Source organism: Polyodon spathula, chromosome 20 (genome assembly GCF_017654505.1).
Source record: "Polyodon spathula isolate WHYD16114869_AA chromosome 20, ASM1765450v1, whole genome shotgun sequence".
Taxonomy (NCBI): domain Eukaryota; kingdom Metazoa; phylum Chordata; class Actinopteri; order Acipenseriformes; family Polyodontidae; genus Polyodon; species Polyodon spathula.
The window spans coordinates 28,349,225-28,365,535 of record NC_054553.1 but is presented as its reverse complement, the minus strand read 5'-3'; the positions used below and the strand labels follow the sequence as shown (position 1 = coordinate 28,365,535).

Below are 16,311 nucleotides of genomic sequence, written 5' to 3'. Positions count from 1 at the left end.
CAGGTGAACACAGTTTAAGAATAACATTAACAGCGGAATGTGGCTGACAGTCTCCCTTGTGAAAGTGGAATCTGCTCCCGATTATCCCTTTGATTTCCGGAATGCGTTTGTAATTAGGGGCTGCTGAAAAACCTGAGTCACCCTGCCTAGCACAATGGACAACGGCAGCTATCCAGCATACATACACACCCTTAAAGGCACACCCTCTATTTAATTTCTCTCTCATCATGCCAGGAGATAGAACTCCACTCCAAACACTTCAGCTCCCACTTTCTACCCCTCACGATCTCTCCACAATCGTATCTGTGTTTATTTATGTTTTGGTTTATTGAAAAATAAAGAGGATGCAAATATAAAAAGCAAAGAGCCTTTGCACAGCAGGTGACCAATGGCCCACGCTGGTCCAATTGAGAACTCTGGAAATAGCTGATGGGACTCAAAGTTATGGAGTTGCCATCAGCTTATCTGGTTCAACTATCAGCCAGGTTTCTCTGCTCTGCAGCGAAAGTGGTTGTTTTTGTTTTTGTTTTTCTGCAGCCGGATCAGCTTTGAAGAGTGATCAAATGACTCTGTGGGCTCATTCACTTTCTCTCTGTATTTCAGTACAAAAATAAACCAGCCCCTCCCTCCATCTGTGTCTATACATCAGATCACATCACAGCCTCTGCATTCTGCTGACTCATCCATTGATTAATCAATAAGGGGATTATTACATGACCAGGAGCAATTTAGTAAAATGTGGAAAACGACATTGACTGCCTATAGTATTTCTTGTATTTAATTACAGTATATTATATTTTATAATGTAGGCTACACACTTTATTACTCACAGTAGTCAACGTTTGATTTGAAGCATTCATAAATGTTGCTACATATATAAAATAATTCTTTTTTATATGCCTAATAATTGACTATCGAAAAATGAATAAAGTTGTGAACTCTAGCAACAACAATTGTACATGCTTTAATTTTGTTGTTGTTGGGGCATTTGACCAAACCTACATTTTACTGTGAGGGTTGTTGACCTCATAAACCCCCATCTAAAACAGCCCGGGTGTTAACATCACTCAGATTTCAGTGGTCCGCACATTTAAGATTAGACGCCTGAGGGAATGTTTATTTACCTGGATATTTAAAACCTTCCGCCCCACACACGTCAACGTTTGCTAGAAAGTGCTGCCACACCCTTGAAAAACACCAGTTTATATTTGGATGCATGTATCCATAGTGACAGCCTGTTTTTGAATATATCCTGTTCCCATTATGTTGATTTTAAACAAGAAAAGCTGTCCTTCCCTCACCTTTTCAATTGAGTACCAACCAATGACAATTAATTGATTGGTACTACTCAGTTGTTTTCCACTCCACTCCACACATGTAATGTGTATATATATATATATATATATATATATATAGTATATATATATATATATATATATATAATATAAAGGTATTTTATGAGAATGAGTATCATCACACCCATACTAAATAGCTGTGGTAATCCAGGGCATATATCATATAACTCAGATTTTTTAAATATATTTTAATGAAGTGTCAGCAGATCTGCTTTGCTGCACAGCACACATGTTGTTTTGCAAGGAAGCGGATGAATCACTTTAATGGATAGCAACAATATAAGCTAATTGCTTGGTGCTTAATGTAAACAGCTGTTGTAAAAATAAATGATTCTGTACAACAAATAAAGTCTCTGTCGACCTGCATCAGTGCAAACAAAAGGTAATTTACGCAGATCCAATTAAAAAGATGCAAGTCCTTATATGATAGCTGGAGAGCTGATAGTATTCTCTAGAACAAAAAAAACTGTTTGATCTCATTTATAGACCCATTCCTACACCTGTTAGTTATTTTATAATTGAATGATTCAAACTGTTTAGTCTTGGAAGGCTCCATGTGCAGGTCACATGTAAAAGCCAACAAGATGCATATTCAGTTTTGCATAAGATCCTAATGCCTGTAGACAATTCATAGAATCCAAGTAACTCTGCAACCATAGTCTGGTAGACAAGAGCATTTTCAATGTCTTTGGTTTCGTTCTTACATAATGTTTGAAATAAGTATCTTGTTGTTTTTGTTGAAATGAGCTCTGTGGTTTGCCATGGTGCCCATTTTAATGAAGGCTTGCTATCCCTGCTCTGGGCCTCCCTCAGCCCATTAGCGCTCACCACAGAGAGAGTGTGCGAGTCATTCAGTCCTTGAGGCTCCTTGAGGAAACGTTGCTTGTTATCACTTGCAGAGTAGACGTGTCACTAAGGTGTCAAGGCTTTTTAAGGAAGGTTTAACAGGCAATGGCACTAACAAGGCATCTCTGTCTTTTTCTTGTCAATGCCTTTCCTGTACATGATAGCACTTTGAATTGAAGGAACAAACCTTATGGTGAAAGGCACACAGACTGGACTTCATTCCCTTCTGATGAGTGAGAAGACACAGACTGGACCTAATATATTAACTTACATGTTTTCCTTATATATTACATTATATATATATTTTATATGAACAGGCCCAAAAATATATATATATATATAAAATGTAGGAACAGTCGTATAATTTAGATTTAATCCAGGTCCCTTTACCAGGTCACCAGAACTTTACAGGGGTGGGTCATGGGTTAAAATCTAATGGAGAGAACAGGGCCGTAAAGAAGAACATCCCTTATCTCCATGCTGGAGGCTAAGGTTTGTCCAGAGAGCAGAGCACACAGTGTGCCACATATCACACTCTTCTGTGAGGAAACAATGCCTGATAGGAAAATACTGCTGCTGTACTGTAAGCACAGAGCGCTATCTACATCTGTGTGACTTTCTGCTTTGCTTATCAATCTGCTAAATAGATTATCCCAAGTATAACATTAGTGCACTGTAGTGTCTTTTAAAAGGTTTTCATGTAGTTCTATCAATGATACCAAAAGTTATCATTAATTATAATCGTGTTTCATTAAAGATAAATAAGTAAAGATGTGTAGAAATGTATACAAGGCATTAAATTGATGCAATTAAAGAATGTATTTATAAGGAACACACCCTGGTATACAGTTACCAAAGTGTTTAATAGGGGCTGCATGTATTTATTCTGTCTGTATGCCTGTTTATACAGGTGGCGCAGAACCAACTTCAACCTCAGTTTTGTGGTCCTCGAATTGGCAGGCAGGCAGAGAGACGGCAGCAGCAGTACATTACAATTCAAAGCAACTACTGTGTATGAAAAACTGCACCCAGAATAGATCACATGCAAACTGATATCTGATTTATATATATATATATATATATATATATATATATATATATATATATATTGGCATATTTTATGGACTTCTGTGCAGTTGACTGCATTGACTTTTTATGACAGATGCTTTTTTTAAAAAAAATTTATAGGACTTCACTGTGTTGCAACTGTGTTACTAATTAGGTACAGCATTGGGTGTATAAAATATTTTGTAATTTTTTATTTTCTATTTTTATTTTTCAGCTTGATTTATATTGCTTATTATATTGTAGTGTTTTTGTTATATTTAAACAGAACTGGTCTTCTTGTGTAATAGCACAGACTGGCAGTTTTCCCTGGGAACAAACATAGCCACGTCTGGCACTTCAGCATGATAACTCCTCAGGAAAAGGATGCATGCTTGCAAATTCCATACACTGATAATCTGCAGCATTTCATGTGACACACAATACTGGCATTAGCAAAAAAGATCACCTGAAAATATATTAAAATGAACAATCTTTGATGAATGCAACTAACCCTATTAGTCCAGCTTGTTTGGATATGACCAGTGGCGATAGTGGGAATGTATTATGTTTGAGTTGAGCAGTCTTTGAGCACCTTTTTTCTCTCTTTCTTTTTGACTGTGACAGTATCAAACTACATTATATTTCTTACTGGTAAGATAAACTGAATCCTGGTTCAGATCAACTTTTCTTACTGTTTCAGTTATTTTACATTAGTACTGCCTTAGGGCTATACTATACTATACTATACTATACTTAGAATGTCAGTTTAATCTTAAATATGATTAAAAAAATATTAAAACATGTTATACTCTATAATACATTATGAGGCAATTTGGGAGAAAGGACAGCTAAGCAAAGCTGGCTTCTCAAACTTTTCAAAATGATTTCAGTTATGATAAGAGACACCCTGCATAGGATATATTAATGTAAGAACTACGTGGTTTATTCACTGCAAGTGATGACCTCTATAAAAAGGATAAGATGCATTGGAGCAATTAGTGATTGGCATGACTTAACAATATTGAACAGTGTTGTGGACATGTTACCATGGAGCTAATGTGTTGTCAACAGTTTGCTGATACCGTGGACACAAATAGAACCAGACCAAGCTCAAATCAAACAGGTGTGTGGTTAACATTTGAATCTGTGAGGAGCATAAGCTGAATAAACTTCATTTCAGCAAGTGTAGGACCTACAAAAGACAGCAACATGTCTATTATAAACTAGAAAACAATACAATAAGAAGTACATCCCTTTTTAACATCCTTCTCGGGACTCGCCCCAGAGCTAAGGCCATATTTTTACAGATTGCATTGACTTCAATGTTAACAGACCTTCAGTATTAAGACCACCCCACGGTTAAGGTAATGCTTTGTTGGTTCCTTGACTGGCTTTAATAGAGAGTATTTTCTGTACTGTCAGAGAGCCGTCAATGCACCCCAAACACGAAACAGAAAGCTATGGAAAGTAAAAGAACCGAAGACCGTGCTTCAGGCACTTATGAAAATGTTTCCACACCCCCAGGACAATACATGTATCTGAAAAAAAGATATATATTTATATATGAACTCATTAGGGGCCCCAATATGCAGCAGATACAAGCACTAATGTCAGATAAGCTTAGACACCTGACCTCAATATATGCGCAATCATAACCTTTGTACACCATTTGCTTGCAGGGCGAGGGTTTGTTTGTGAAGGGAACAACGTGTTTATTTTACAAGTACTCAATTTCAACTATTTTTCTTTTTCTTTTCTTTACATATCTCTAATTATTGGACGTATATATTTCAGATTGTGCACGGATTCTGAAAAAAAAAAATAAATCACCTGACCTATGAGTCTACCTGGCACATACACAATTAAAGAAGTCAAAACTTGTAGAAATAGACACATATAGACATGGTCATGCTATCATTAACAACAACAACAACAACAAAAAAGGTTAAGAAGAAAAATAAAGCTTGGCATTAGTTACCATGGAAACCAGCCAGGCCCAAAGAAGAATAAAATCTGAGCCAGTAATCGAAGGGCAGGGGTACGTGTTATTATTTAGAAGTTATTAAGCTACTCTGACAATTCATAATGTTGTTTACTGTATCCCCAGCAAGGCACAATTATACATACTTTATAAAAACTGAGCCACAAAACATATATTTTTTTATAAAACTGTGTTACTGAAACAGGTTTACGGGACGTTGAACTGGGGGTATAATGAATCCTTTGTGGACTCACCATGTTAACAGATAAACAGTTTATTAATCACAAACCTCATTCCTTATTATATTACAAGGCCACAATGTGGAATGTTAGCCAGGCCCTGCCAGGTTTGCGGTAATTCATTCCTAAAATAACACTAACTTATGTGCACCATGAATGCAGTTCATCTGTGGTTTTCAAAGACACCTATCCCTGAGCTTATAAAATGTGGCAATATGGAACATATTTAAGTACAACTTTAAAACTGTAAATTACATACACAGCATACGAAATTCATCAATGCTTGATACATTCCTGAGATATTTCAATAACACTGCACAATTTCCTCATGTAGGAATCTACTGTTACACACCAAGAGGCCATGCTAGTAGTTACTAGCATAGCATAGCTAAAAATGCACGGACTTACTACTTCATGATCCTTTCAGTGTAGTTTGTTCATTATAGTTTCCATCGAACAAAACAAAGGAAACATTCATTTCATAGGCATATTACCTGATTTCATTTTAGAGCAACCTTTCTGGAGTATTGGGCAATGCAACCCTCAGCATTTTACATGCTACATTCTGATTCTAATATTTTTGATGGGCATACTGTACAGTGAAATATTTGGTAAGGTTTGAGAATAATGGGTGGAAATCCCTATGACTTCAGAGGCAATGCTAGCGTCGTTCTCTACAGTCCAACCTGCTGATTCCACTGGCTGGAGAGATCATGGAGAGTAGGGGCAGGCAGCTCTGGTCCCGGGGTTTAATTGGTTCAAATGAATAATTAAGGTTGGAAGATCAATCAATCATGTTTATACTACCTAAATGCTCTGCTGAAAGCACAATAGTGAATAAAGTACAATCACAATGCATTAGAAATTAACTTTGAACACGGTATTGCTTTACTTATTCTTCTGTTCCTACTTTGTAAATATATACAAAAAAAATACAAGACACACTTTCTTGACTATGGCATTGGAATCTGCAAACAGCTAAAAAAACTACCACAAGGAGCCACGAAGCCCTTCCCTGATTGATAAGACCAGTCGTGTGTGTCAGGTCAGTGATTAATACAGACTCCCATTCCTGGACCATGAGGTATCGTGCCATAAAACCGTTTTCACTGATTGACACTTCCCACCTAGGCTCTATAGAGGTAACATTCACATTTACCATCACACGCCCTCACGGAAATGTACACAGATACACAAAGGGATTGCTAAAGCATTATTGGTATTTAATGAAAGTCCGAGCAGTTTATTTGCTTTGTGACGTTATCCTCTTCAGGTGCGTTATGTTCTTTTGCTATTTGCTTTGCAATAAACCATCTTACTGTGATCCAAGAGAGCAAAAAGGGGCCTAGGTGTAGAAAAAACAGGCCATGCTTTCAGCAACGGGTCAGCTGAGAGAATTCAAATATTGATGACCTATTAAATCAGTTCTTATAGGGTTAGGGTTAGGGTTAGGCCTTTTAAATGGCCTCTGTGTTTTTTTGTAAACTCATTCAATGTTTCCTTCGAGAGACTCATGTTACCTATTTGCATATGCAGTAAATGATACAAACAAACAGGCACAGCATGGACTTAGAGAACATTGTTAAACTCTTATCACAGGCATCTCCAGCTGTGCACCTGAGAGCAAGCTGCTAACCAACTGTTTAAAATGCAACGTCTCAATCAAGACACCAGCCAGTTCACTAAAATATATATATATTTTTTAATTATTATTATTATTATTATTATTATTATTATTATTATTATTATTATTATTATTATTATTATTATTATTATTATTTTTATTATTATAACTATGAGTTTTGCTTACATAATGTGGTGGCTGACCTGTCATATTAGGGAAGGCAGTACTATAACAATGCATTCATTTGACATTCATTCCTGATCATTTTCATATTTTGCTACCCGGAAATGTCAATGATTTTGGCACCAGTTTCACGAGTACACAACTTGACTTCCCAATATGGATCCACCTTTGATTTGCTTGCAATTGCATGATGTTGTTTTGTATCACAGCTATTCAAACACCTTTAATCTTTAATCTTTTTACTACAAAGGCATAGCTTGGAAAAGTGCTTCTTTACTTTTTCTCTTGCTAGAGCCCAGAGATAGAACTATGCAGGGATCATTCCAGGTAAGACTGTTGCAAGTACCATTGAGTGTTCTACTTATTCAATGTGCAGTTAGACTGTATTTAATAACGCAACAACAGCAAAGTGAATGAAGTTTCACTCTCACTTGCTTACTCATCACTAGCTCCAGTATCACTTTCACTGCACCCTTGATTATCATGCAGTTTGAAAAGTTCCTGCACATATCGTCTGAGCTATATTACAGTTTTTCTCTTTGAGGAAAGATGCTAGTGTCACAAACACATTTCAAAGTTTGCCACATTTCATTGCTGTAGCGCACCTTTTTTTATCACCCTACAGGTGTGGACACAGTATTTTGTTGCCAGGTAATTGAAAACAAAACAGATGAAACGCAAAAAAGTTCTGGAAAACAGCTCCTGTGCTTTATTATAAACATCCAAATCACCAAGATCCAATGTGGGACTTGAGACAAAGTATTCTGTCGGTGTTTCAGCCTCAGCCTTTTTCAGGACAACTAGCAAACAAACATTTCAGAGTTCAATACATTTTTATATCCTTTCAGGTGATAATCAGGGAACGGCCTAATTATCTTCCTCTCTTAACAGATATTTTCCTTTTTTTAAAAAAAGAGATCCATTTTTTTTATTATTATTACAGGTGTGTTCATTATCCATTAAATGAACCAAACGCACAACAAAATGTATCTTAGAATACAAGAGCATATACCAGTAAGGTACACATTTAAATTAAGATACCACACGTACAGTTATGACGAACCTCAGAGGCTATCAATCAAGATAATAATCATAGTCAGTGAGGTTTAGAGGACAGTTCATTGTTTGAGTCTTTTCATTTTTTGAATGTTTAGATTCAAGACATATTATAACATTACAGGTTGATACACACATCTAATAAATGATAAATAAAGTAATTAGCATCATACAAAGCACATAGTAGATCATTTCAAAAAAAGGTTTAAAATCCAATTCATCATTTAATCCTTTTAAAGTTTAAAGTTTCTAAAGTATAAATCCAATATGTTTCTCTTTTAAGCCATTTCAAATCAAGGTCACCTCCTCTTACAGACATTGTCGCTTTCTCTATTCCAGTAAATTACAAAGAGGAGACAGGGTGTGCATATTCAGCAAATTGCATAGCTACCGGGTAATTAGGATCTTTCCTTCTAGTAGAACTTTTATGTTCTGAGATCCATATAAGAAACAAACATTCAAAAGTTTCCTAACACCTCATGCCATTGCACTGGTGAAGGCATCAGCCGAAACAGTCGTCTTATACATTGTATTTTATAATCTATATCTGATGATTGTGGTCCTTTAGACTCAGAGGCATATATAAACATGTAATAGCAAGGTCACTCCTCATTGTCTCTGCTCTTAAATGGTGGAAATGTGTCATATTGTCCTCGCCATGTAAAAGCAGACAGTATTGGTAATTACCCAGTCACTAAAATGTAATTATTTGACTTCTAATGCCCTGTAATCTATTTTAAGTATTGCAAAGTGTCCTGCCTTATTTCTTAACCCAATGCAGGATATAAAAAATGACTTTAATCTCAATCTATGTACTGGGTAAACAGGTGCTTTTGTGGCTGCTTTTGTTTTCCTTATTTCCCTTTAAATGATGAGGTTGCTGTCAGGACATTTCCTGTTTTGTGGCTCTTGTAAACAGGCACATGTTTTGGGAAGCGATTTACCTACCAACCATAAACTGAATAAATACATTGACACTAGAAAAGGCTAAATTGCATTTCAGATAGGAGTATTTCAGGAGTTGTTGTCTACAGGGACGTTTTGTCTAATTTCATCCACACACACACACAAAGAAGTGCAAACTCTCACTTTGCACAGTGGACTTTTTTTTCGGTCGTATTTAGAGCGCTGGAAACCCAAGCCCCAGGTTGACTGCCAAAGCCAAAGCTGCTCTTCTTGACTGTTGAACATGAAGCAGATCCCTGAGTCTGTGCGAGTGCCAGGGTGGGTGAGGACACACGGGAGGCTTTCCAGCAGGTACCCAGCAACACCCCCAGGGTGGTGCAGTGGGGCTTCAATCAGGCACATCTCCTTAGCAACCACCCCCTCCCCCTTCCACACATTGGGCCAGATTTATCAATGCTGTGAACACACCCATACCAGCTTTGCATCCTCTAAGCACACACCTGTCCAGCCCCATTTACATGGAATTCAACACCCTGTACATATTCAGGGCAGGCAGGTCAGACCCAGGAAGGTTATATGGCAGTGTACCATGATCCTTCTAAATAACCAGGTCTAAGAACGGTCAAAGACCTTGAAAGGGTCATTTGTACCATGTTAAATCTTCTCAATTTTAAATGTCTTATTGAGGTAAATCTGAGCTCTCATATTGCGAGAATAACGAGTACTGAGTTGTCGGTTCTGTTTGCCGTGTCTTTTACTGAAATGTTAATTGAAATCGATCACTCTGCTAAGGCATCTCATTGGTTCAAATCCCACCTCTGCTACTGACTGATTCATTGAGTGACCCTGAGCAAGTCCTGTAGATGAGATGTTAAATCAGTGTCCTATTGTAAGTGACTCTGCATATAATGCATAGTTCACAGCCTACATCTGTAATGTGCTTTACGATAGAATTTAAGGATATTTTTATCCAGGAACCTGGCAGATACTTTTGTTTGCTTCCAGTAAATGATTGAACACACACTGCATAGAGCTGCACGATTTCTTTAACACATCCTCAACAAAAATCACCAGCTGCATCAAAGATCAGAAATGTCTGCTAAAGATCGCTCTGTCCAGTACAAGGGGACATGTGTCTAGTGTTATTTTTACTTTTATTAATGTATTTATTTTGTTTGCTAATTCAGCGAAGGTGAAAATAGAATGTCTTTAAAAGGTTGACATAAAAAACTAAACACTCTACAATAACTAAATACTCTACAACTTAGCATTCACTCTTTTTCAGGTAAGCACTTAATATTTTGTTGTACAATAATGCTAGAAAAAAAAATGACCAATGTGACAACGCTATTTTTTTTGCTTTCATAAATACTATACTGTATTTAAAATCATGACATAAGCAAAATATACAGCCCTACTGCTATCTCAGGGTGAATCTGTGCTGATTTATTGTACATATCACCAACCTGTGTAGTCTGGAGGTGTGTTACCTGGGTAATGGAACATTTTAATTGTGTGAGTGTGTGACGCTGATAGATATGACAGCATCTAAATTCTTAACTAAACGTGAATGCCAAGCCACAAGCAAATAGTATGTTAATGCAAGCGGAACACAGTCCTGGTGTAGTGTTCCAGGAAGGGAAGCGTTAGCATTAACAATAGAAGGACCATCGCGTTTTATCATGTGACATTCCCTCTCCAACGCAACACTTTCACAGGAGTCTGTGAAAATCAATGACATCACAGACTTGAGCAATCCACAAAGGAAGCAGCAAGAATGCACTTTAAATACAATCGGGAGGGCAGATGGAAGTGCTTTGTATTCCATTGTAGTTATTCTTTGCATGTGTATTTTATGTAACATGTGTAGCACAGGCTTCTTGTGATTTAGAGTCACTTTTTATAATTTAATTTAAACCAAGCCATTGTGCCGGAGCTCAGCTGAGATTGGGTCTGGGTATGACAAGGTCATTTTTGAATGGTTTCCTAGTTCTGAATCTCTGCTTGTGCGTTAGTTACGGTAACATTAGGTAGTTCAAGATTAGCGCTAACAGAGGTCTGAGAAACAAGCCATTAGAGTGAAGGGAAAGCATTTGAAGATTCAAGAAGATGCAAGACAACAATTGTGAGTGAATTTAACTTACAACCGTTAACGGTCTGAGTTGGAACGGCACTTGTAACATGCTGTTAAGCTCAGTTCTTCAACAATATTCCCAGTATCAATCATAATTATTAAATCATCAAGGAGAAAATAGTCCATATAGCTCTGTATTGAAAGTTATTGGTGATGGATGATCCTAATCAGGGGCTGGTATTTTTTAGTTCAAGTCTCTACTGCCACCTAGTGGCTTGGCTGAGAAAACTTCCAAAGCGCTGGGCTGGCGTACTGTCCATTTTTCTCTAGTCAATAAAAATGATTCTCAGGGTTTACATATTAGCCCCCCAGTGTCATTGTGTCGCTGCTGTTCCTGGCTGTTACTTGAGGTTCTGCTGCCGCTTCAGGCTGGCTGTATTGGAGAGGAGACGCTCATGTTTGATTTTCTTGAAGTCCCGGTAAGCCTTGACAACTCTCTCTCTCTCCTCCAGCATCATCCTCTGCCTGGCCACTGAGGACTTTAATGAGCCAGTACCAGCAGCCAGGGGTGTGCCCATCAAGGAGGGCAGGAGCAGCCCCTTCATCCTCCCCTGAAACACAGAGTGAGACAGTTACACACTCCTGCACAGCCCCAAACTAAAAGTGCATAGAGAGCTTGTCAAAATGTTTACTTCTAGAGTTTTGTGTGTTAAGGCATCTCGACAGCTATGCAAATAAAGCAACACAACAGATGGGAATAAGCAATGCACCTCTGTTGCAACTGAATGCAGTCTTAAATCAGTTAAAGTGTTGTGACTGGGTCCTAGAGACTTACATTAAGCAGAATGTAAATGTCATCTCATGCATAAGTAACACACGCATGTGCACACACACACGGTACCTATAAACTTCTCCTTCTCCTCTCTCTGTTCTTTCCTATCCTCCTTCTTCTTCAATAACCTTTTTTTTTTCAATTCCAATTCCATTTTAAAGTATTGGAATTTAGAAATTATTCTTAAAAATAATTGAAAATGGAATTGAAAAAAAGGAATTGCCCCCGACCCTGTTTTTAAGTTGTATAAGGTCTTGTGAAATCGATTGTTGTAATACGCTTTACTTTGGTTTTAGCGAAAACTGAGCAGGTCCTCAATAACTTACCCTGACCACGGTATACCTCATCACTACTTTAGCCACAACCCAGGCACAATTTTGGAACAACCTGACTCGCCCCGACTTCTCCGTACACACACACACACGCATCACTGTCCCCCGATTGATATATCCAAATGCTGTGTACTTCCCACTAAAAAAAGTGGTTGTAAGCATCTAACCATTTATACACCTTACTGTTTCTACAGCACTGTCCGCCAAGTAATGATAGACGTCTGAGTATGTTATCTCTGGAAGCCTTTTAAAATCATTAGAAAATAATCTCGTCCTGACGTCGTTCTTAAATCGATCAGCTAGTCTGGTTGTATTAATCGCTCATTTTTCAAGGTAGAGCTTTCTTTCTGCGGTCGGTAAAATGAAGAGATAGCTGCTTGTCAACCGGAACTTTCTGTGGACTCACAACACTGACACATGCGCAGTGCCTTTTGTTTATGTTGTGCAGAAACGGGTATAGATGAACAAGGAGTGGGTTTAACAATAATAATATACAGATGGGTGTTATTATTATAATAATAATAATAATAATAATAATAATAATAATAATAATAATAGTAATGTCGTCTGTTAACCAGGAATTGCAGTTAATGCAGTAATGCCACATTTATTTCTAGAATGCTACCGTTATCTGTTCAGAGGAGTATAAGGCGAGTAGCTGAGTTTCGTAAGGTGAGTTAGTAAACACAGAGTAACACTCATCAGTTTTCACTGAGAATGTCGCTATTGTGGGTTGAAATCATGTTTATCAAGCCACAACTAGTCTGAAAGACAAGTGCAGTGTCATCCTGACCTTCGCATAAAGCCTTTGCTGTACTAAATGAGTAAAAAGATAGACGCGTCTGTATTATTATGTATGTGTATGCATTAAAAATTATCACAGTTGTGATGGCTTTTGTTACATTAGGCCTGTGCATGACAACAGCATGGGGGTGAGGGGGCTTGTACTGCACGACTGCACAAATTAAGACATTTAATTAAAATGTAACCAAAAATACAAATTTTACTGACCAAACTGTATGTAACCAGAGGACCTGGTTGGAACACAAACAGGGTTGATTTAGGGTTGAAGATAAGCCCGGCTGTTTTGCATTGTGGTTAAGACGCTTGCTTGCGATGTGTGGGGTCGTCGCTTTGTGCCCAGCCTCCTTCCTGTTACGCACAGAAGTGTTAAATAAGTAAGCACAGTTTGCAAGACCAGTCAGTAATATTTTACAATGCTGTTTCTGCTCCTCTCCCAGCTTTGGAACGTCCCCCGTTATGACCTCAGTCAGAAGCACCTTGTGTCTTTTTTCACTCCCATCCTAGCAGGTAAGCTCTGTGGAGCAGCACAAGCACTCCATCACGTGGGCTGCAGAGGCCTGTCCACCACCTCTGCTTCCCAGGACACTCCCGACTGTGGAACTAGCCAGGGAAGGACTCATGTGGAGGGGGGTTCTAGAACAGAGGGGGACGAGACAGACCCAAAACACAACAGCGCACCCCTGGGCCTCCCTCCACAGCCCCCACCCTTGCAGTGCTGTATGAGCGCCTGCTCGAACTGCGTGTGGATTCCCTACACAGAGGAACTCCTGAAGTATTACCGAGACGGCGGGGAGAGGGCTCTGGCGGCAATAGAGGAGCACGTCAGGGACGAAAACATCAAAGCATTTTTAAAAATGGAGATTAGATTGATGAATGTAAAATAAAACAGCAGCAAGGATCAAGTCTCTGTCTCCAGCTTTTAAATCAACAAAAATCCTAAATCAAATTGCAAAAGGGACCGAAAAAATAAACCTATTTTTTGCAGGATGATAATCGGAGAGAGTAATTTGTACATTTTCTGTTCTATTTATAAAAGGAGGTCTACCTGAAACTTTAAAATTGGACTTGAAATGGCTTTGGACATTTGTAAACCCAAATGACAACACTGGGTACTTCTGAATATTCAGGTCTATGTTCCTGTACTGTTTATATGAATGCAGTGTTAAACTATTGTCACTTTATGCTGGCTTCCACTGGAACCATACATTTAAAAATATGACTACTGAAGTAAATATTTTGTGCAGTCTCTTTGTAGGACTTCGATTATGTCTTCTGGTCATGACCCAGTTATTGTAAAATGTGTATTATTAAACTGTCATTGAAATGAAATGGCCTAACTATATATTACTAAAATGTAACAGCCTCCTTGCAGTCCCTAATCCTCTTACACAGACTGACGTCTCATTCCAGAGTGTTTTGGGGTTGGGTCTGGCTCAGGTCAGTTTACTGTTCTTGAAATTCTTTAACTTTAGGTTAACTAGTCTCCTGCTATGAATCAACATTTCCATTCAAACAATTCTAAGTGGAACTAACAGATTCCTTCCAGTTCAGTGTCTCAAGCATCATGGGGATTCTAGTAGTCTGGGATGCAGGGAATCTGTACAGTGCTGTAGCTGTGAAGTAACTTTGGCAGTCGGTAAGTCTTTATTCACAGTGATGCAAGAGGCTGACCAATTTACACAGCTCCAAAGAGGTTTTCAACTGAAGTAATAATCATTGGGTCTTAAGCTCAGCACTTTACAAAGCCCCTACCTCCTTCCCACAACCTACCTCACGACAGCAATAAGAGTCACCAGAAGGGCAGTTTACACTACTGCTGCTCCTCTCAAAACAATCTGCAAAGTAATCAACTGTCACGCTCGCATGTACAGCACTACTTAGTAATCATGTGGGTTTAAATCATTTTAATTATCCATTGTACTCAGTGGCGGTATTGATTGACACCTCCTGCTGTTCCCCCTAGGTAGTTCAGACAGTGCTAGGAAGCCCTGCTTAATCCGTGACAATAAACAGAAATGTAATTGTTATGTGTTCTTACTATTGTATTATGCTGTTACATCAATGCTGGATGTTCATTATTAGAGTCCCCCAAATTTCTGAGATTTCATTATAAAAGAGAACTTGTTCTAAATAATACATGTGAACTGTTATTGGTATTTACAATCCATTATTTAATGCTTTTATATATTTTAACATATTTGCAGAAATATTGCAGTGCAATATACCAATGAGTGATTCTTATTAGTATATCAATATGTATAAACATATGAAATGAACTGTTAATTTCTTTCACAGCTTTGTTTTTAATAGAAGTGGAACTGTGATGTGTTCAGTATGCTGGCTGGCAGTACGGAGTTGGTATTGTAGGGGTTCATTTGGCCTCTGGGAGAAAGGCAACTGACCATATCACTTAATGAAGCAAGATAATCCTGTCTCCCACTGCCTCTCCGAATGCAATTGCTCTACCAAGACTAATCGAACACTGAACTCAATTTGTGTCCCTCTCTAAGAGTGTGTTATTTTTTAATTAGGTTAACACATTGGTTTCAACAGCATAGCTTTGAGATTTGGGGATTATTTACACGGGGTAATCTCACTGTTGAAATGAGATTTACATTTCAGTGGTGCTGTCCAGACCACAGATTACCTTGTGATTGAATAAATTCATTATTGTAGATCACTGGCAAACAAATTAAATACTAGCACCATACAAAAACACAGGGCCCAAATTAGCAAAGCAAGAGAGTAAAGGTACATTTAATAATAATAATAATAATAATAATAATAAACAGTATAAAGCCCCAAAGAACCTCAATTAATGATACATAGAACTTGTGTTTGTATTTGTATCTGATCAAGACCTAGAGGTAGAAACGTCATTGTCTTGTGTTCTAAAGCTGAAATGATCAAATACCTTTATTTTGTGACTGTATCAGTTGTTTTCGGCTACACAGCTTGTCACTGTTGATGAGCGCTACACCTTTTTGTGATTAATAAATATTAGAAGTTAAAAAAAACTACTGTCCCTGTTT

General features: G+C 37.9%; 1 protein-coding gene and 1 long non-coding RNA gene across 3 annotated transcripts; one reads left to right on the top strand and one right to left on the bottom strand.

Annotated features, from left to right (window-relative positions):
- Positions 1-11,820: 11,820 nt before the first annotated feature.
- LOC121295309 lies at positions 11,821-12,898 on the bottom strand. Its single transcript, XR_005946898.1, has 2 exons — positions 12,659-12,898; positions 11,821-11,922 (listed from the first exon to the last, which is right to left on the bottom strand). It is a non-coding gene; the product is annotated as an uncharacterized LOC121295309 (long non-coding RNA).
- LOC121295307 (oxidoreductase-like domain-containing protein 1) lies at positions 11,848-15,365 on the top strand. 2 transcript variants are annotated; one of them, XR_005946897.1, is made up of 2 exons: positions 11,848-11,934; positions 13,717-13,777. XR_005946897.1 is itself a non-coding variant. In XM_041219783.1 (2 exons), the coding sequence occupies exons 1-2, from the start codon at positions 13,094-13,096 to the stop codon at positions 14,161-14,163; spliced, it is 501 nt and encodes a 166-aa protein (XP_041075717.1). In that variant the 5' UTR covers positions 12,922-13,093; the 3' UTR covers positions 14,164-15,365. The 2 variants fall into 2 exon arrangements, 1 of the variants encoding a protein (XP_041075717.1); XM_041219783.1 differs by lacking the exon at positions 11,848-11,934 and adding an exon at positions 12,922-13,147 and having other exon boundaries at positions 13,717-15,365.
- The last annotated feature ends 946 nt before the right edge of the window (positions 15,366-16,311 follow it).